The following is a 22,621-nucleotide window of genomic DNA, read 5'->3' on the forward strand; positions in this document are numbered from 1 at the left end:
AATCATGGCGGCAGCGACGACGACTATCCTTAGGCCTTTGCGGCAGGGTGCTGCCTGGGCGGGGAAGCGGCTCTGGTCCGAGGCTGGAGGCGTGAGACGCGGCTGGTGGTGGCAGGTGCAGGTGCAGGTGGGGGGGAGACGCAGACTGAGCTGCAGCCCCGCTCGGGAGCCGCACTCCAGGGAGCCCTTCCAGCCCCTGTGCGCTGTGACAGGCGGGCGCCCCAGGCGGCTGCTCCAGCCTGTCATGCCCGTGGCAGAGAGGCCGGAATTGCCGCAGCGCCCTGCTATTGAAGCCTTCTTCCATGCCCTGCAGGAGGCTTACCCCCCCCTCCCCTCCGCGCCCCTTCCCGTGTAAGCCGGCCTCGCATCCTCTCTCGTCCCTGGGCCATTCAGTCCTCTCCAGGCTCTGTTGTTGGAAGTGCGGGTCAGGTCAAGACCTGGTTAGTGACAGCGCTGGAGAGAAACCCTAGTCTGCCTTAGACACCCCCTTCCTGAAATGCTGTGAACTTCAGCACAGCAACAAGTTGTCTTTAATCAGAAGTGCGGTGGGGGAGGTACTTAAGTACAAGGGCATCTGCGTTCACTTTTGGATACTTGAGTATAATCAAGATGTACTGTGTGTGCACTTTTACTCAAGTAGTTTTCCAGAAGGATGCAGGTGACTTGTACTTAATCCCCTCCCTCCCCAGCAGCTGTACCTTTACTCAAATACTTTTGGGTACTTTTTCCACTTCTGCTTTTACTAGCAGCTGAATGGCCCAAAACACAGCATGGGGCTGTCTGCAGAGCTTATGGCTAAAGTAATGCCTAGTGTAACCTGGTAGAGCCTTCTGTCCTCACAGACAGGTTATGTACTGCTGTCTTCTTCTGAACTGTACAATATTTATTGATGGTTCAAAGTTGGTGGGTAGTGAATGTCTTGATAACCTTCCTTTCCACTGCCTGAAGCTTTTAGTGTCATCGCTGCTGGGGCGTATAATGTGCTTTCTTGCCTCTGCTTAAGATATTGCTGATTCAAGTGTGGTAAGTGAATGCTAAACTGATGAGCCATGCAGAAAAAAATATGGAAAAACAATAAAAATTGTTGATATGTACAGATGACCTTCTTCTAAAATAGTTGCCTTAATGGTCTATAAAAACAGTGTTTTCAGGGTTGCCACTGCAGAATTAAGTTGAGCTAATTTATGTTGGCATAGAGCTTCTAGTTTTTGCCAGTTTATGTCAGCAAATACCTTCTATATTAACTACTTCCCTTATGCATCTTTATGCTCTGTTCATGCCATAAAAGATGTATATCCTCACCAGAGTGGTTGTCTCGATTCTGCTGTCAAGGCATAGTGGGGTGGCTACTGAAATCCAGCAACAGTTGACTTGAGCAACACAGTATATACACTTTTTACATCAGCCTTGATTCTATCATTTGCAGAGCTGTATTCCCTCTGATTTTTCCCATGCATGTGTGGAATGAATTTTGTTATGTAAACCAATACGGAAGTGAGATGTGACATATAAGCTTCATATTGGTGCACACTACATTCCTGTGGTGGGGGTGGGGCCGGGGCCAAGTGATTCAGAGTATGGGAGGGGGCAAGGTGTTGGGGTGGGTGGGTTTGAGGTTTGAATAGGAGAGTGGGCTCTGAGGTGGGACCAGGGATGAGTATCGTGGTTTGCAGGCTACCTCCAGGGCTAGAGAAGGAAGTGAGGCTGCTTCCCCTAGCTCTCTGTCCCTGCAGCACAACCTGGGCTGTGACAGAAGAGACACCTCTGCCCTAGCTGAGGCAACTTCATGTTTGGATTGGGTTGGGGCTTGGTCAGGGATGCCTCACCCTGGCACGGTAGGCCTGGTGTGGGAGTAAAAAATATGAAACCTTGAAGTTAAAAGTTTTAAGCTGTTCCCATTATTGTTATTCTGTAACTTCTGAGAACCTGCTGTAAACACAAAGGTGGGAATCTCATTGCTGTTCCAGAAAGTTGCAGGGAAATTTGCCAAATATAGCAGATTATAAACTTACTTTTAATTTTTCTTTTCAGGTGTTTGGAAAATTAACTCTTTTCAGAAGAGGGCTTGCACTCTCAACAGCATCATACTTGGGTTATGAAGCTTTCAGCTTGATTTCTCACTCTGCTGTGGTTCATGCTAGTGTCAAAGGTACAGCTTTTCAAACTGATATGTCCTGAGGTCATTCACATGCAGATTTGGCAATTCTTCATAGTATCAAAAGTTTGTGAGAAGCATTTGATGTAAGGCTTTCCAATATCTCCATTATCGCTATCTCTGTATAATCTTTTCAACTGTAGGTTACCTTTGAACTAAATAAATAGTGATGTTTTGGTTCAGCATGACTTACTTATCAGAAATATCACTAGCCAAAACTTGGTTGTACAGATAACATAAGTTTGTGATACAGATACTATTCATTTAAAGAGTCTTAGTTGGGAGGTAAGGGTGAATTAGAGGTTCAGAATAACGTTACCAATCCTTGATTCAGCTGCAGAAGTACAATTTTAGTTTTTTGTTGGTACTACTGGAAATCCATATTGTAACATATGTTAACAGAATTGGACTTTGTGATTTTAGCTAGAAGTGGTGCAAAACGTCTTGGTTGGGAATATAAATGCTGGACTCATTAGCAATATAGGAAAAAAATCAGAGAGAGAGAGCCTTGTTAGTCTGCATTCTAACCAAACAAACCAGCAGTCATGTAGCACTTTAAAGACTATCAAAATAATTTATTAGGTGATGAGCTTTCATGGAACAGAGAAGTGGGTCTGCCCCAAGGAAGCTCATCACCTAATAAATTACGTTGTTAGTCTTTAAAGTGCTATATGACTGCAGTTTTTTTGTTAGAAAAAAAATCAGTCTAAAGCAAGGGCAGACAAGATAGAGCCCTTCAGACCTCTTAATTCACTTGTGGCCCATCCTGTGACAAGGAGCAATGCTACTAAAGCAGCTTGCTGCTCCTTGTATCTATATATGGAGATATACATATGTCAGAGAACTGGGAAGGGACCTTGAGAGGTCATAAAGTCCAGTCCCCTGACCTCACGGCAGGACGTATCACCATACCTGACAGGGTTTTTTCTTTTTTAACCTATTTGCTCCAGACCCCTAAATGACCTCATCAAGGATGGAGCTCACAACTGTGGGTTTACCAGGCCAATGAGCTATCCCTTCCTACTAAAACATAAAGAAAAATTGTGCTGTGGAAGGAGTAAAACTTCATGTCCTGCCCACTTCCCCAGCAAAATCTCCCAGCTCCCATGGACTGCTTTCTGGCCAATAGGATCTGAGAAATTCTGCTGGGCGTGGGGGCAGTGCACAAAGCCCTCTTCTCTTTCCCTGCCCCCCTGTGTGCAAAGAACCACGTAGAACAGTGGGTTGGGGTTGATGGCAGGCAGCGCGGCCTGCTGGAGAGTGTTGCTGGCTAGGACCACCCAGCCAAAGCCTGCCACTGCCACCTCATACACCTCCAATCCCTCCCAGAGCTTGCACCCTCTCCTACACACTTCCCCCAGGTCAGAATCCTCTCCTGCATGCATACTCCCTCCCAGATCCTGAACCCCACCCAAGCCCTGCCTCAGGTTGCAACCCCCTCTTTCATCCATACTCCCATTCCTGCACCCCAGGCTCCTACCTCAAGCTCCCTTCTGCACCTGACTTCCATCCAAGACCTCACACCCCTGCCATAGAAAAGTGTGGCTCTTTACCACTTGCCAAAATCTTGGAATGCCCCCCACCCCGCATCAAAAATTATTGCTCACCCCAGTCTAAAGCCTTGTTTTAATTTGTCTTTATGCTCACTATTCTGATCAGAATTAAATCAGTATGACAAGTCCAATAGTATGTGACCCTTATTCTACTGATCCACTTTGCTGTATTTCAGTCCCTGGTCTACCACGTGCTCAATGTACTGGTCATTAAGATATGTCTGCGCTGTGACTGGTCCTCCTTGGCTACCCTGGGTCAGCCGATTGAGGTTTGGGCTAAGGCACTGTTTAACTGCAGTGTTGGTGTTTGGATTCCAGACCTCAAGCTACATTCCAAGTTGAACATTTACATTTCAGTTAAACAGACTCTTGGGCCCAATCCGTGCAACCCCAAGTGAGCTGATACAGGCCAACGGTGGGTTTTAATTGTACTGTAGCCAAGTCATTGTGCATCATTAGTAGGTAGTCTGTCGTGTCCGACAATCATGTCTTGAGCTTGCACAGGCTCATCGGTTGTGGACTCGCATGTGGCTGAGGAGTCCAAGCTTTGAACGGCATGGGCGTTCACAGTGGGGGTCAAGCGAATTGTCCTAGCTCTGTTGGTGTGGCTGCTGCTGTTGCTGTCTTCCTTTCATGAGCATCAATGAGGCGTACGCATCATTGGTCTTCAAAGTTGTCATATGTTTGTCGTACGACAGCATGCCAGCCTGTTTGGTCTTTTGCATACTGCATTATGCATCACTAAAAACTAAACCAAACACTTTGCTCTGCAATTGTGAGGTCATCAGATAAACATTCTAAAATCTGTTTCACTTCTAACACTGTTGCTAAGGGTGGTTTTACAGTTTCATAGAATAATATTTTTAATATTGCTTCTTTTCCCAGTAGTTTGTTCGTTGAACATAAAGCTGGTACAATTTTGTATCCCATGGCTGCTAAAAGTTAGTATATAGGTAGCCAAATTGGAAACAGTTGATATTTGTTAGGAAATAGTTGTTCGTGCTGATTTATTGTGTTTCAGGGTACTTTGGCTAACTGCCTGTTGGAGTGTTTGAAATATATTGCTGACTATCTGGTAGGTTCATATTTATTAATATTTTTGTCTTCTCTTTCCACCATTACCTACACCTTTGTGAAGTTGAAGAAATCATAGAACAAGCAGACTACCTGTACGGCAGTGGAGAAACCAAAAAGCTCTATCAGTTGCTGATTGAACACAAAGCTAGGTATTTAACTGTATTAAATATCTCCACATTATTGCGACTTAACACTTGTGATACATTCATTGATGAGTTTAAGTAATACAAATAAGTATGATAGCTCTGAGCATCATAGTCACCCTCAGTTTAGGTTGCAGAGGGTTAGCACATAGATACCATTGGCATAGGGTTCCTGAGAATGGTGTTCTTATAAGAAGGTGGGTGGGCACTTTTCCTGCTTTCTCTAAAGCAAATTAGGTTAAACACAGACCCAAATGCCGAAGTTTCTTCAGCAAATTCATGGTGATTGAGAGCTTGTATATTTTGGATTCAGCCTTTTGATGTACATGTCATAGAATTACACACAGTATTATCTTAATGGTGAACTCTAAACTGTGTGGTGAGATTGGTTTTTGTTTTTTTTTTTTTTCAAATCTGCACTTGCTTTGCAGGCAAATTTTAATGTAAGTTTTACTTTTGTAACTAGTGAGGATGCGGAGATACTATGGCGACTAGCCCGGGCCTCACGTGATCTAGCTCAACTTAGTACCACCTCTGCAGAGGAGAAAAAGAAACTGGTTTATGAAGCTCTTGAATATGCAAAGAAGGCACTGGAAAAGAATGAGTCAAGTTTTGCAGTGCACAAGGTAAGCCATTCAAAGTAAGCTAATTGCAGTTTTGCTATGCACTGTGCTTGGACACATGGCAGTAGATACTGGAGTGGCTGTGATTCTGATGTGACTGTTCTAGCTATACAGGTATGTTGCAAACATCTTGCTATGTGGTCTTCTTTAAAACACAGTTTGTTTTTTATCTGAGACCAAGAGAATTTGATGACCGCTTTCTAGGAAAACCAGCACTTGGATTCTTAGAGATTAAAACAAAACTTCTTACACAGAAAAAGACTGTTGGTTAGCTAAGTCTACAGAGACACCGAGAAAGCTGATTAGTCGGAGTGCCCCCTATCCCAGTAGATCCAGTGTGTTGCCTGTGCGCCGTGGTGGTAACTCTGCTACAAGTTCCTAGAGTTCTGCTTTCCTCTTCTCTCCTCCGTAACGCCAGACTGGAGCCAAGGCATAACTAAATATGACCAGTGCTGCTGCCAGTGCAAATTAGTAATAGCGAGGCACTGGCTCTTCTCATGCTGTGGTTAGCTGTGGTGAGGGAAGGCCCCTTGCACGATTTAAATTATCCATTATAATTAGTCTTATAAACAAACAATAATGCAAATTAATATAACTCTTTTTATGCATACTTGCTTTTAAAAGTTGAGTTAATATTGATATGGTCAGTTGGTGCTAATAACGTGAATTTTATTTTAATTAGAGCTACTGAATATTCTTTTCATGATTTGGTTTTAATTTAGTGGTATGCCATCTGCACCAGTGATGTTGGAGATTATGAAGGAATCAAGATTAAAATTGCAAATGCGTATGTTATCAAGGAACATTTCCAGGTATTACAAATAAGTATTTTCTAGTACAATAGCATCAGTTTTATTTTATTTTAGAGCAGGGGTCAGCAACCCCCAGGACGGGAGCCACGAGTGGCATGCGAGCTGGGAGCTCAGCCGTGCCCCTTCTCTCCCATACAGCCAGGAGCTTGCTCAAAGCAAGTGGATTAACAAAAGACCAGCTAATGCCACTAAATGATAAAGCTCTGCATCTGAATTTATTTATTAACGAAGCTGTTGTAAGTAGGATTACTAGTGACTTTAAAAAGAATCACCAGCACACATACCGTACATAGGTCAAAAAGTTACATTTTGGCATTCTGCCTCAGAAAGGTTGCTGACCCCTGTTTTAGAGCGATGGTTTTCACATGCCAGGTGATGGCCACCAGAAGTGGGGGGTCACTAGCTGTTTTCTGGAGTGGCAAATTGCAACTCTGCCTCTGATCTCCCAGTCACATCAATTTTTCGCAGCAGCCTACAAACAGGGACAGAAATATCAGTATGCGTTAAAAAAGAAATAGGTAAATGAGGGCAAAATCAGCCCATAACTGGAACGTAATCAAGAACTCACTTTCCTGAAACTCCTCCCTAACTTTCTCAGTGGCCTCTTAGGCATAGTGAGTGAGAGGTGATAAAATACAGCCCTGCAGTAAATCTCACCAGAGCCTGTTGAACAGAGACGGTCTTGAATGGGTTAATTAAAGGCTAGTCTTTCCTGCTTATTATACCTGGGGTGAGAGGAGGGAAGGTCATAAAAAGGTTCTTTCCATTTCAGCCTGTTTGCAAGGAGCAGGTTCTGATCATGTCTTGTGTTTAGATAGTTGTAAAACCTCCATGCCCAAAGTGACATAGTCTGTCAGACCAGTCTGGCAGGTTGCGTCCCGCTCCCTCCAATCAGTTAGCATGTATGCTGCTGTGAAAAGTATGAACTCCGGCATCACTTCTTCCTAAAAGTTGCATCAGTGTCTGATGGTGCATCTTCAGGGACATGTGTCTGCCACATTCTGGGATACAGTGCAGGCCAGTGAAGGATAGTATCATGACCTGCCCTATAACTCTGGGTGCCTGAGGTGCCCTCCTGTTGTGGGTCATGACCAGGATGCTTGCAGACAACCATGCAGTTCACATGAGAAGAATATTTTTGTTTAGCTGCAGGAATTGTGTTCCTCAGTTGCTTTCCATTAAGATAAAAAAAAAAAAAAATCTCTGAATGAAAGGTGAGTGTTGAACCTTGTATGAACGTCTGCAACTAGTAGAGCATAGGCTTGAGCATTGCTACCAAGAAGTGAGTACGTTACCTTAGGGGAAAGAGACTACTGAGGAGAGAGATGATGGAGGCCTCTAAAATCATGACTGGTGTAGAGACTGTGGCTATGAGAAGGAATAAATAACACTTCCTTACCACAAGAACTAGGGGGCACCAAATGAAATTGACAGGCAGCAGGTTTAAAACAAGCAAATGAAGAATTTTTCACACAATGCACAGTCAACCTTCGGAACTCTTTGCTAGAGGATGTTGTGGAGGCCTACACTACAAAAGGGTTCAAAAGAGAACTAGATATCTTCATGGAGGATAGGTCCAGCAGCAGTTATTAGCCAGAGTGGGCAGCAGTGGTGTCCCTTGCCTCTGACAGAAGCTGGGAACGAGTAACAGGGAATGGATTGCTTGGTAGTTACCTGTTCTGTTCATTCCTTCCGGGGCACTTGGCACTGGCTATTGCTGGAGCACAGAATACTGGGCTAGATGGATTGTTGGTGTGACCCAGTGTTGTCACGGACTCTTTCAACGCAGACTGTAGACACTGAAGAACATGTTGGAGAAAATGCAGCACGGTAAAGACCTGCTGAGTCTTTACGTTTTACTTTCAGTCAGAAGCTGAATGAAAATCAGAACCTACTGATACGATCAACCTTTTGAAAAAAGCCCTCTGGCTTTTTAGATGATGTGGATAAGGAGCTCACGTTACATTGTGAACATCAAATACTGCTGCTGTTTTGCAGTTCACACGGATGAGCTATAGCAGTGGTTCCCAAACTTTTTGGCATCACGCCCCTCCCTTTCGATGTCTGAGAAACCCTCATGCCCCCCCACCTCCTCTTTACCATCATCCAACCCCCTTCAACAAAAAATTCAATTCCTAATTTAAAATAAACACAAATCTTGATATAAAAATGTTATTTAAAATTAAAAATAAACACAAATAGTTTTTCTTGGCCCCTTGTGGGTGCCTGGTGCAGCCCCAGCTGCCAGAGCTGCCTGCACCAGCTGCCTGAGACCTGCGCTGCTAGAGCTGCCCATTTGAGCCTGGTGCTGCCAGGACCAGCCACCCACCTGCCATCCCAAGCCCCCCATGTTGCTGGGGCCAGCCGTCTGCCTTCTAGCCTGAGCCCCCTGAGCCCTGCATTGCTGGAGCCAGCTGCCAGACCAAGCTCCTCCCTTTCCACAAAGGCAGGCACTCCCCACCCCTCTACCCTTACCCCAGCCCCCTCACCCAAGCCAGGCACCCCCAGCCACCCATCTAACCCCATCTTTTTCCCTCTCCTGCAATCTGCACTCCCTCACCTTCAGAAGGCAGTTAGCTTCATGTCTGTCTTTGCTAGCTGCCCACTTCTTATAGCAGCTGTGCTGGGTCACACACGTAAAATGGCAGGGGTTGAATGTCAGAAGCCAAGGCTGGGTCCCCTTGTGCCCTCCTGGAATTTCTTCATGCCCCCCAGTTTGGGAAATCATGATCTAGAAGGAGAAGACAAAAAGTGTAGTTTTGGGAGTTCTTAAGCCACATTTGGTAAAACAGCCTTTTACTTCATGTCTTTTTCTTTCTAGAAGGCTATTGAACTGAATCCAAATGATGCTACGTCAGTTCACCTTATGGGTGTATGGTAAGACTGATAATTTCTTCAAACTAGATTTAGCTCATGACAAAAAAGAAAAGCCACCTAACACTTTGATTTCGAGGTGGAATATAAAATGTTCAAGGAATGTGAAATGACTTGCAGAAACATATAGAGCAGCTAAATGACCTGAAATGCATCCATGACAATCTTTTGAAAGATGCCTTGGGTTATTATTTGAAAGACACTGGCCATCCAAGTTTTAATATAACTCAAAAGATGAAACTAACTATTCAATGTCATTGTTTCAGTTCTAATTCACTGGAATACAGTAAAATAAGTTTCAGGCTTCAGTTTATTTTCACAGCAGGCACTTGAAATTGAGGGCACTATTAATAAAAAAAAAAGTTTCTGTCTTAGAGATTGGGGAAATCAAATATTTAGTGTCTTTTACCATTGATTTCAAAAGAGCCAGACTTTAAAATTTAAATTTATGCTGTGAATTAAGGCAATTGCAGAAGATTGGTGTAAGGGCAAATAGGATGGACTGATATCCTTAAACAAAAACATTCACAGTCATCCTTTCTAAATATGCTATTATATATTTTTTTGCATTAATGTGCATCTGAAAACATAGACGGAATCAGAATCAATCGGACTGTCACTGCCCAGGACTGATGAATGGGAGGTGAAGGGCTCAGAATTTAGTGTTAGCACAGCCACCACATGTTATGTTGAAGGAACTTGGCTGGACACCTGGCACCTATTCTTTGTATGCACTTAAATGCATTGGTCAGAGGCAGGCGTGTGAAAGAGGAAGCGAGACAGCCAGAGGAATACAGGAGACCGAAAAAATGCCATTTGACAAAAAAGTTGGGGTCAGCCATGACATGTATGGCCACAGGGAGGCTCCCTTCCTCCATTCCCATTGCTTCATTGCTTTTTTTGAAATGTCCTCACATAGGCCATTACCACATGAGCCCCTCCTTTTGGAAGGGTATGGTAATGTGGCACTTGAGTATGCTAATGAGGTGCCGCTGTGAATATGCAGCACCTCATTAACATAATGGTGGCTGCGCACACTTTGAAACTGCTGGTTTTGAAACACAGCCGCCCATGTAGCTGGGGGCCTTTCACAGCAGCCCCTGATTTCGAAAGCCCCTTCTTCCCAACTGGTTTTGGCAGTGCCTGATTAGCATATTGAAGTGCCACATTACCATAGCACTTCCTCCTCCTTTCTCCCATGGCTGTCAGACAGGCAAAAGCCAATTCAGCACTGCACAAGCAATTTTTAGAAAGCCGTGGTACTTGTACACAAAAAACTCACCAGTGGCAGTGAGTCACACGCTGAGGTAGCTGAAAGCAGGCTCTTGCTACTGAACTAAAAGTAGGATCCAGCCCAAGCAGGAATATCTACATTGCTGTATGTTAGGCCTACAGCATGAGCACTGCAAGCCTGAGGCACTTGTCTCAGGGTCTGAGATTTGCTTTCGCATTTGGGGGCTTTTTCTTTTTTTTTCCCCTATGTAGATGAATCTAAAGAAGATGGTGGACATAAATAAGATAAGAAAGAATGTGTAGAATCAGTGCCAAGCCCACCAGCTGCTCCGTGCTGTGCCTCTATTTCTAGTCTCCTTTGAAGACTGAACAAACTCCAGCCTTCCATCTGAAGTTTGTGATCTTTCCCTGCTTGCCTTTCCAAAGTTTTCAGCCTGCGTTCATCCTTAGCTTTAAGGTACCTTGGCTTATAGGAATAGTTTAAGGACTTACTTTATAGAGATGGAGGTACCAACTGTTGCCATACAGCACCTTTGGGGAGCCTCAAGGCCAGTTCTGAGGCAGCCCTTGTGGTCCAGATATCTGGAATTTGTAGTGAATGCCCTGCTCAGGCCCCCACTGGCCCTAGTCAGTTGATCCAGGAAAACTGAATGGAAAAGCTGAGAAGAGAGGAAATCATGTCTCATTACTTTTGGCACTAAAATGCTGCCAAATTACTTCATGTTTGAAGTGCTCTGACAAATGGGAGTCCCAGATGCTCCTCTCCTAGACTAGGGACTGAAAATCTCAATCATTGAATCAGTTCCTTCCTCATAGTCCCCGTCTTCTTTCATTCTGCCCAGGCATTGCTAATATTTGCCAATAGCTGTTATATCCCATTTGGGTGTTTACTTTCAGCTCTCAGGCTTCCTTGGGTTTCTAGACTTCTTCCACACCTCTCCTTCCCCTAGAAAACAAGATGCACGTACCTTTGCTTCACAGTTTGGAACATTGTCTTATTAGCAAATCAAGGCTAATCGTGAATTCAAGTGTTTTCTGGAATATTGTGTTAATATTACATATGCTGCAGTTCACATGTTTCAACTCATTTCACATATTTTAATCCTTTCAGCATCCCCATGGGCAAGTAGGAAAAGGGAAGCTGAGATGGAGAACAGGGATTTAGACAAGTATCACAGAAGTGGCCGAGTTAGTCTATATCTTCAAGAACAACAAGAAGTCCTGTGGCCACCTTATAGATTAACAGATATTTTGGAGCATAAGCTTTCATGGGCAAAGACCCACTTGCAGAGCCAGGTTTAGAACATGATAGTACGACTCCCATGCTCATGGCTGTAGAACGGTGTGGGCAATAAAACAGCAGCAGTTGGCCAGGGTTAGCCCATGGTGGGCTGCCACCACTGTGTTCACCTGCCTGTCTGCAGGTACAGGCAATTGCAGCACCTATTGGCTGCAGATCACCCTTCCCAGACAATGGGAGATGCAAGAAGCAGCGCTGACCAAGACACTGCTTCTTGCACCTCCTGTTTGCCAGGAACGGCAATCCGTGGCCAACAGGAACCCTTAATCATCCGTGTCTGCAGAGGCATAGGTAAATACGGTGGCTGCGGCTCACCAGTGGCTAACTCTGGGGAACTCACCCCTGCTGTAGAATATACTGCCTCTCGAGAGTACTAGAGGTATATTTTCTTTTGTTTTTTTTTCTTTTGGCTGGTTGGGTGGGCGGGTTCTGTGATTTAATCAGAACAAGCCAATATTTACGTTAGAATCTCATGTTAACCAACTTTGACTATTTGAATGCACAGATGTTTATGTATATGGTTAAATCACTACTGCACAAGCATAAGGCTGGATCTGGATGTGAGTGAGTGATTTCACTGAGGAAAACAGAGTTAAAACTAGCTGTAGGCTGTACTGTAAAGTGTGCTAAGAGTTTGAATTTTATATTTATTATGCAATATTGACTAGCAGTAAGGGAGGCAATTATCTTTGGAGGAGTAGTTATGTTTTACATCAAATGCTCCCATTTATTTATTTATTTATTTTATTTATTTAAAGTATCTGTGTTATCATAACTACTTCAAAGACCAAGTCATCTCATTGCAGTTTAATCATGTAATTTTGGGTCCTTGGCAGGATGACAAACTTCGCCCCTTAGGGTTTCTCTCCAACCCGTAAAAAGTGTGAATCCCAAAACAAGAGAAATGTGAAATGTATAAAAAACTCTTTGCTTTTGCTCCAGGTGTTACTCATTTGCTGAAATGCCATGGTACCAAAGCAAAATAGCTGCAATGCTATTTGCAACACCACCAAGCTCCACCTATGAAGAGGTACTATATGCACATACTTGTTCCCCATAGGCTTTTCTTAGCAAAAATAAGAACCCGTTAACATATACTAGGAATAATTATGCTTGTAAAACTCACCTTCCAGAAGTGTTCTAAATGCTGATAGAGATGCAGCCACATGTAAAATTGTACTCATGGACAAAATACAGATTTGGGATTGATGAAGTTGACAAAAATATGCAAGATTCTGTGTAAAGACAACAAATGTTAATATATTGCTTGTCAAGTTAGGGCTTGCTGGTTATAGTCATAGACCAGGGTTTGGCAACCAAAATAGCAAGTGTGTCCCCCCCCCCCCCCAAATTTGGTTAAAAAACCCTCTAATTCAAGAGTTGTAGTGCATGTGAATACGAGACAGTCCTTAATAAATAATGTCAAACCACACTTCTTGTAATTCCTATTTAGGGAACAGCACACACACAATGATTTGTAATGTGGTACATGTTCACTGCCAAACGTTCACAAACTTACATATTCTATTTCACACTTTGTGTGTGTTTGTACCACTCTCTTCCTGCCTTTCACTCCCAAACCCACTTTAATTATGCCAATTTTACTTTAATTTCAGTTTTTTCTTAAAAATATGTGTTTTCCTTCACAGCAGGAATGCCACAACCTTCCTTTTCCTTTTCAAAATCAAGGGTTTACTAGTAATACAATCAAAACACAGATACAGTATCATATCCTGCACTGCACATATTACAGGGGGAGTTACCCAGCGTTTTTAGATCACATAGGCTATGTATACACTAGCACACTCCGTCAAAGTAGCCTATTTCAAAGTTAGAACATCAAAATAGTCTACTTCAACGCGTATTGTCTACACGTCCTCCAGGGCTGGTGCCATCGACGTTCAACGTTGAAGTAGCGACGGGGAACATCGAAAAGAGCCACCCCAGAAGGAAATGCGGAGCGTCCGTGTGTACGTGTACACACACACACACACACACACACACACACACACACACACACACACACACACACACACACACACACACACACACACACACACATATTCCCCGTTGAAATAAGGGGCTAGCAAAGCCCTAAGCCGCTCCCTTAAAGGGCCCCTCCCAGACACACTTGCCCTGCACAGCACAAGATCCACAGAGCTGACAACTGGTTGCAGAACCTGTGCATGCAGCATGGACCCCCACCTGCAGCAGCAGCAGCTAGAAGCCCTGGGTTAAGGGCTGCTGCACACAGTGACTATAGAGCCCCGCAGGGGCTGGACAAAGCATCTCTCAACCCCTCAGCTGATGGCCGCCATGGAGGACCCTGCTATTTCCAAGTAGCAAGAGGCGGATCGTCTACGCACGCCCTATAGGGTGCTAGTCCCATCTTCGGATGGGAATAGTGATTGACGTCTCACCGCCTAACGTCGATTTCAACGTCGAAATAGCACACAGCGTGTGTAGACGCGACACGTGCTATTTCGACGCTGTGCCAGCTACTTCGAAGTAGCTGGCTACTGTAGACACACCCATATTGTTTGCTATTTAGATATGAGCTATTCATTGTTGGGCTTTTAGACAGTCACCATTTATTGAAAATAATCAGGAAGAGTTTTTAGCTTTGCAATTACAGGCTATGTCAACAGTAGGGCCCCCCCCCCCCCAAAAGGGGGATGCTAATGAGACATTTTGGGATATGCTAATGATGTGCCACAATGAATATGCAGTACCTCATTAGCATAATGGCAGCCGTGGCACTTCGAAAGTAACTGTGTTACACAAACAGAGGTGTTACCTATTTGGTTATAGGAATAAGGGGATTTTGAAGTGTGTGGGGTCCTTTCGAAAAGGACCCCACGTAGACAAGCTGCGTGCGATCAAAAGTGGTACTTTCAAAGTGCTGTGGCTGTATTATGCTAATGAGGCACTGCATATTCATTGCAGTGCCTCATTAGCATATCCCAACATCTCATTAGCATCCCCCTTTCGAAAGGTTGTGGTGGGGGGGGCTAGTGTAGGTATAGCCAAAGTGGCAAGAGCCACAGAAAGGCCGTGTCTACACGTGCCCCAAACTTTGAAATGGCCACGCAAATGGCCGTTTCGAAGTTTACTAATGAAGCGCTGAAATGCATATTCAGCACTTCATTAGCATGTGGGCAGCCCCGGCACTTCGAAATTGACGCGCCTCGCCGCCACGCGTCTCGTCCAGACGGGGCTCCTTTTCGAAAGGACGCCGCCTACTTTGAAGTCCCCTTATTCCCATCAGCTCATGGGAATAAGTGGACTTCGAAGTAGGCGGCATCCTTTCGAAAAGGAGCCCCGTCTGGACGAGACGCGCGGCACCGAGGCGCGTCAATTTTGAAGTGCTGCGGCCGCCCGCATGCTAATGAAGCGCTGAATATGCATTTCAGCGCTTCATTAGTAAACTTCAAAACGGCCATTTGCGTGGCCATTTCAAAGTTTGGGGCACGTGTAGACGTAGCCAAAAAGTCATTAAAGAGGTGCAAGTTGCAGATCCTGGTCATAGACTGATTAATGATGTTATTACCTGGCAGATATCTTTTTGGGCTATGGGGCTCTGAAAGCATATTACTAGGTCATGCAGAGACTTGGATGAGAGCCTCAGATTTATTTTCCATTGATGACATGTAGTAAAAAAGAATTATCTTAGCTCATTAACCTATTGAATTAACTCTCAGATTTGGATGATTCAATGAAAGATATATATATACACACAAGGAAAACCTGAGCATTAACCCTTCAGCCCCTACATAAGACCTAAAGTGGGGTATACTCAGAGCTAGATTACTTTTTAGTTCAGGCAATAGATAGTTGTCTGTCTAGGTGCTAACACAGCTGTTTTCACTGGGATATCTGAGCACCTACATCTTTTTGATGTGGTACTCAGTATTTTTTTTCATTTCCTTCTCTGAAAATAAAGTGGTTCCCTCGGATTTGTTGTTTTTCACTAGCAAGTGTTTCCTCTTCATCCTCATGCCTGCTTAACTACTTGAGTTTTCCTCCAGATTGGTCTTGGGGTATTGTTGTTCTCCACTGGCATGTGAATTTAAATCCCACTCCCCCATTTTATTATACACATTACATTGCCCCTCTCACTGAAACGTCAAACCCAGTATTATTTTCCTCTTTTTTTTTAAAAGCATGAAAAAACAGATTGGGACAGTTTAACTGATTGCCCAAGATCACACAAAGTCTGTGTCATAACCATTACTATATCACAGTTCTGACTCCAGGTCTTGTGATTTTAAGCACAAGAGTGTGTTGCTTACTAAGTAAGGGCTTGTCCACACAAAGGGCACGTCTACAGGGAGCTGTTCTCCCAGCATCTCCAGGCTAATGAGCAGCCATTTGCAAGTGCAAGACTGCTGATCAGCATGGAGCTACCACGAGAACAGCTCCGTGTAAGCGAGCCCAGTGTGTGACAGAAGCTGGGGTGTGTATCTACCTCACACTTGCTCAAGATGCACTGTTGTTGTGGACCATGTGGCTCTACACTAGAAACAGTCCACTCCTGTTTCAAAGTAGAGTAGATCAACGGGCATTTTCCATGACATAGCAGCAGTGCCCAAACAGATATCTAGTGTGTGATAGGCTACATTGGGTCTCCAGTTGGTTGTGCACTAAGTATTCATAAAAACAAACTCTCATATACTTTGGATAGTGGTGGCAGAATTATTTTAGTCATGATCCAGATACAGAGATACTGTGGCCTTTTTTTCCCCCCCTTCCTATTCAGCTGTGTCTTTTGTCAGAGTTAACACAGGGACCCTTGAAAAACTATTAAATCACACTGCACGTATTTACATTTTTAGCTGAGTAACTCAGTTTTGAAAATCTCATCAGACAGTGCTCTTAGGGAACAAACCTAAATTCCCACAGCTGTGTTCAGGTTTTTTGTTGGAACAGGAAATTTTGGGCCACAACATAGGCTAAAAAAATCTCCTCCTGGCCCCCCAACCTCAAAGAAAAATCCTTGAAAAGCCACTACTGTCAATTTGCTCCTTTACAGAAAGCTAGTTTGTGTTGCTTGAGTTTTGATTGAAAAAGTAAATGGGCTTTTGCCACTGAAAATGAAGCTTACTAAGTGGCCACTAAGTTTCACCCTTCAGAAGAGTAAATCCAAAGTGGCAGCCAAAAATCTCATTGTCCCACTGCATTCTGCAAAACCAAGGCCTGGGTTGTACAGTACTTTAAAAATAGATTAAATTCATTACAGTGTCAGTTCTGCCATCGCTGATGTCAGCATATTCTGCAACATCAGCAAAAAGAACACTTTGTGGCTGTTGAGTGGCTTTTTTAAAAAATAAAGTGTTTAGACAATACTTTCCCTGTAAGTCGTCAATAATGAGCAAAAAGTATGTGATGACTATATATTAAATGACAGTGGTTCATTTTAGCACAGTAATAACTAGAGCTGAAAAAAAGTTAGTGAGTGTTAAGGCCAAGGAATAAGTGGACAAATAGACAAAATTATTCTTATACCATTATGGCTGGAGCACAGGAATGGGATAAAGGGGAGAAGCTTGTATGACCAGTTATGACTGATCCTGTTGCGTGTGTAAAAAGGACTTCATTCTTCAGTTGTCAACTTGGTACTTTTAAAAAGACTAAATTGATGAATTCAAAACCAAATATACATCTAGAATGTTTCTTCAGTTCTGGTACCAGTCCAATTTCAGGACTTCAATCCAAGTGTTGCAGATGGCCGTGCAAGTCTTGCAGGCTTGTATTTTACAATGTAAAGTTATGAAATGGTAGTAATATTACTAGCAGTTACAGGGCAAGTCACAGAACCTGATATGCTTGGAAAGAAGATTTTGGCCTTACTGTAACAAGTCTTCAGAAGACCCCACTATGCCATTTTTAAGATGCATCAAGAAAAAATATTGAAAACTAGAAGTACATTGAGCAAAACAGTGAGAACATTTCTAAAGAATTCCAACTTCTGCACTGATATATTTTAAATACATGATTTTGTGGTAGTTAAATATATATTAAGGCTGTTTGTATCTGTGTTCTGTTGACAACTTACGGTAACTCTTGATTAAAAAAACTACAGCCTTCTAGTACAAGCGGGTGTTCTTGGGAAGTACATGTGGGTTAAACTCATTTAGCATCACGTTATGAACTTTGACCTTTATCTTTTCCAGGCCTTAAGATATTTTCACAAGGCTGAAGAAGGTAATTTTTGTTGTTTGTGTGTAGGATAGTGTCTTACACTTGATTTAAAATAAGCAAGTAAATACCCAGGGATTAAACATGTAGTAGGATATGTGCTGTTGAAACAGCGTCCGGGTCCCTTGCCCTACCACTTAGTTCATTACGCAAGTCATATGGCAAGCTCTGCCTCCCCACCCCCCATGCAGCAAAGCTACGGTGAATTAAACCAGTTGACAAGATAATCGGTAGTCTTTAGTTTAAATGAAATTTTTCTAAAAATGCACTGCTTAGTGAAATGAATGCATACCACTTCTAGCAGTTTGTATGGTACTTGCAGTGGGCAACCTTTGGAAAAGTAAAGAATCAATGCAGACAACTCTTCTCATTCACTCACAAGTAAAGTTGTTTGGCTGGGGGGTGAGAATCTACAAAAAGTCTTGCATTGTGTTTGGGTCTCATCACATTCAATGCTGTATTTCTGCTACATTGCATATGAGCTTTTCCCTTTGAGTTGTTTTTTAATTCAAGATGACAGAAAGGCTTACTGTATGAAGAATAGTTGAGTAAGAGAACATCACTGACCTCACAAAAGTCAAATTTATACTTGAAATGAAAGAGTTAAGCTTTGAAATTTGGGTCTTAAAGAAAATTAAGAATGGGGATATATATATACATACACAGTTTAAAAGAGGGCCTGGTAAATCAGAAGGCCACCGTTATAGCTATAAACAGTGGGACTGCATGGGTCAGAGAACAGAATTTGGCAGTGATAAACAGGCACTAACAGTGATAAATCCAAGAGCAGAAAAATCTCAAAACCTTGAAATTCAATTTCATTTTATTACGCTAAAAGCTGTCATGCTAGAGTATCCCAACTCATCTAACAAATTGTATGTACACAGGTCATTCTACTGGTTTTCAGAGTAGCAGTGCATTAAACAGGACTCTACACTGAATCTAAGATATATGTCTATACAGAATAAGTAGCAGGCCTTTTAGAATAGGGGACTGGAGTATAACACCCCAGTTCTATTCCGAGTCCTGCTGCTGACTGGCTGGGTAATTGTAAGCAAGGTAACCCTGTCTGCCTAGTTCTCCGTTTTATAAAGTGCTGTTTGAATCTGGGAGGAAGGGTGTATACAATGGATGCCTCTTACTAGCAATAGGAATATTAACAATTCCTGGTTAATATGGTAAAATTCCTTCAATACGGCACATCTGGGACTGGACAGGTGCTGGATTACTATAGGATGTCTTCACCATCCCACACTCCAGCAGCTTCACCACCTCCATGTGTCCCAGCTCAACTCCAGACCCTGGCATCCCTGCAGCCCTAATGCACCCCAGGCTTGACCCCTCTGCCCCACTCCCACAGCCCAAGCCCCTGACTTATGTGAATTTTGAGGTATGTGAGGGTTGCGTGGACTGCAACCCTCACATATCTCAGGGGACTACTGTATGCTGCGCCATCAAACTTCGCTGGATTCTCTCTGCAAATGGGACTGTTTTTACCACATGCTGGACCAGCAGGTGTTCCTAATCATCAGAGACCGGACTAAAGGAATTTTACTGTAGTAACATTTGGCTGAGAATCATCCTATCCCAGTGGCTTTAATATTAATAAGACTGGGATACTGGTGAAAGATGCCTCTTGCAACAACTTTGACATGCCTTCCCTGGCTGCAGCTCTGTAAATATACTTGCAGTTGAAGGCGAGGTTGTAGGCAGGGAGGTAATGGGAAGTGAGCAGCAGTTTTATTTCCTGGGGCTTTCCATTAGGAGCAGATGCTCTGGGTGCTCATGAGGCTGCACTCTACTTTTCTGTGCTCTCCAGCCTGAGCACTGCCATAGCCCTCGCCCCCTGGGCTCAGCAGTACCTTCAAAGCTGCAGCCACAGAAACCTAGCTGTTGCTTCCCTGCTTCTCCTCCCAGCCATAGGCAAATATGCAGGGCTGTGGGGAAGGAACTATGAACGTCCTAGTGCTTCCTACCACTCAGCCATTAGGTTGGTGGAGCTCCCGCCAGAGAAGCAAGTCCCAGCGTGCCCTGCCTGGTTGCAGTGTGCCTTCCACTTGTTGGCAGCCTTTGGAGAACAGTGAATTTTTCTTGGAACCGAGTGCCTACCAGTAAGCAGACTCTGCTGTAATTAGTTGGATATCAGCATGCTCACCCCTGTATGATACTTGGAGGCAGCATTCTCTACTCAGCAAACTTTGTTTGGGAAGGCTGTGACCAGAACAGAGACAGCCCAGACAAGACAAGCCTTTAAGAGAGTTTGACCAGATAAAAATCCTGCAGTGCAAGAGGGGAGGAGTGTTTTTAATTCCCTTTTCTAAATATGTTGCCAGTGGTACTTTCTTGGATACTCAGCATTTTCTCCTCTCCCTCTCAGCTGCACCAGTGTTATCTAGGTGCACCTCTCACAGAGGGCTATAAGCTCCTTTCTCCCCTTGCACATATAGATTTGAGATAGGCACACTTAAATAGCATTGTGGCAAGAGTCATGGTGGGGCGGAGCCACTGATGTTGGCTGTCGACTCCCTCTTTTCCTGAATTCTGTGGACTGGTGGCAAAATTCATTTCCATATTGATGAAAATTAACTGAGATGGTTGCACAATTGAGGTCCGTTGGGCACCAGAGTGTGCAGGGCACAGCACAGCAGGCGAAAACTTTACATTTCTTGGTGTCAAGGGTTAGCTTCTCTTCAGTCAAAAATATAACTACATTATTTTGCACGTGGAAATTTTTCAGCAAGTCATAGTATAGAGCAGTCTGGCCTGTGGCCCTAGCTCACTAGTTATTTAAAGTTAAAAAAAAGTTTCAAGTCAGGGCAGATATGCGCTAGTATAATAAATGAGGCAAAAATCTCTCTCTCTTCTGTTACTTTATACAGCTGATCCAAACTTCTATAGCAAAAATTTGCTGCTTTTGGGGAAGACATACTTGAAGTTAAACAACAAAAAGATAGCCCTTTTGTGGCTAACAAAAGCCAGGGATTATCCAGCACATACGGAGGAGGACAAACAGGTGGGAAAAATAATTTTAAAAATTGTCTAAGTATGTGGGAAACAACATGTATGGCACTTTGGTGGCTGAACAATTTACAAGTAATCTGACTGAATTGTAGTTCTGGAACTACTTTGGGTCTCCTCCAGGCAACAACAAATCGTAATGCATTAAACACATTTCTCTGGCACTCTGCCTCTCAGCCACGGTAAGCTATGAAAATGAAAAAGCAATTTATTGTGTACATGAGATTGGGCAAGTGTTACTACCACAATCTTAATTACCGTTACTATTATTAATACCCAAATTTATGTTGGCACTGAGGAGACACTGGAATTCAAGAGTTCCTGTCAGACTATACTACCAGTAGGTATTGATATTGAGCATTGTATGTTCAGCAGCGAAACATGATTATGATAACAAGATTATCTTCTCGGGACTGCAGGGAGCGTTTTATCAAACTCTTCTTTACAAATACATGTCGTGACCCCCTCCTTACCCCTCAAAAGCTATGGGACTGTAATGCTGCAGTCACCTAACTGTGCAACAGGATTCATCACAGAACCACCAAGTAAGGCATTTTGAAGAGGGAGCCTCTGCAGAAATATAACAAACAAGGAACACATTTCCTTTTCTGCTGGATGCTCAATCTTTGATACGAGTCTATTTTACCAGTCAGCTTGGTATCTGCAGGGAGCGCATACTATGACTAGAAAAGCTTATTTGTCTCCAGTATAATATTGGGTAAAATGCTCAGTCTGCAGCCTGGTGTCTATAACTTTGAGATAACACTTGTCTCAAAGGGGAATGATGAGGCACAGACAATATGGGCACACGTGGCATGGAAATGACTGTATAGTATATTTTGTTTACCACCACTTTTTTTAAAATTTTAGGTACAAAGAGAAGCTGTGGAACTACTCAATTCCCTCTGACAAGAGCTATGCTATTAAGAAGAAGCTACATTAGCTGTGACTAAAGCACAGGAGAAAATACTTGGTTTATTCAGCTGTGTCTGTTATTAAAATTACTGTTACCTTACCACTGTATATTTTTAGTAAAGAGCTGCTGTCAACTAATAAATATATATTATGTAAGCTGTAGAAGAAAGTGATTTAATAACTTACTTCTGTAGAAAGCTGTACTGAACCTCAAATGTTCTCATGCTGTGCTCTGCAGAATGGCCCATTGTTCTCAGAATGTAGCAGGGAGATCTCATTATTTGGTAGCACGTAGATACCTTATTTGGCTAGGTGCTGCATGACAAGAAGGAGATCTTATCACGGCCCTGGTCCCACAACCTAACCCGTGCAGGCCTAAGAAAACCTCTACAGTATATGAAGTCTGGGAGAGTACTACAATCAGATATATTCAGTTTTATACTTGTTCTATATAAATACTAATTTTCCCTCCACTTTGTCATGAGATACTAGCTATTATGTACATGACTCCATTAAGTGATAGAAATTAAGTAACTAACAGACTTACATGCTTGAGTTCAGGGAGGACTTTTCAAGGTCTCGGGCAGAAGAAAGCATCATGTGTGAGCCTCTTATACAGAGGAGGAATGAGAAGAACACTGTAATGAAAGTAGATAATGAAGATAGCTCAATGAAGGGGTTTGACAGTGGCCCACTAAATAAAAACTGCAAAATCACTGA

General features: G+C 43.2%; 1 protein-coding gene across 1 annotated transcript; it reads left to right on the top strand.

Moving 5' to 3' along the window:
• RMDN1 (regulator of microtubule dynamics 1) lies at positions 1-22,058 on the top strand. The gene is made up of 10 exons (XM_074986994.1): positions 1-127; positions 2,032-2,149; positions 4,847-4,934; positions 5,395-5,554; positions 6,274-6,363; positions 9,185-9,240; positions 12,713-12,800; positions 17,944-17,974; positions 20,848-20,981; positions 21,857-22,058. Exons 1-10 carry the CDS (start codon positions 5-7, stop codon positions 21,893-21,895), a joined length of 927 nt encoding a protein of 308 aa, XP_074843095.1. The 5' UTR covers positions 1-4; the 3' UTR covers positions 21,896-22,058.
• Positions 22,059-22,621: the final 563 nt, after the last annotated feature.

This window comes from Carettochelys insculpta, chromosome 2, assembly GCF_033958435.1.
Source record: "Carettochelys insculpta isolate YL-2023 chromosome 2, ASM3395843v1, whole genome shotgun sequence".
NCBI lineage: Eukaryota > Metazoa > Chordata > Testudines > Carettochelyidae > Carettochelys > Carettochelys insculpta.

Excerpts from the sequence above, each read along its gene's own strand:
- RMDN1 (XM_074986994.1), top strand. The coding sequence starts at position 5 with ATGGCGGCAGCGACGACGACTATCCTTAGGCCTTTGCGGCAGGGTGCT. Across the intron at positions 128-2,031 it reads GGTGGCAGGTGCAGGTGCAG|GTGTTTGGAAAATTAACTCT; the intron begins GTGGGGGGGAGA and ends TTTTCTTTTCAG. Across the intron at positions 20,982-21,856 it reads ATACGGAGGAGGACAAACAG|GTACAAAGAGAAGCTGTGGA; the intron begins GTGGGAAAAATA and ends TTAAAATTTTAG.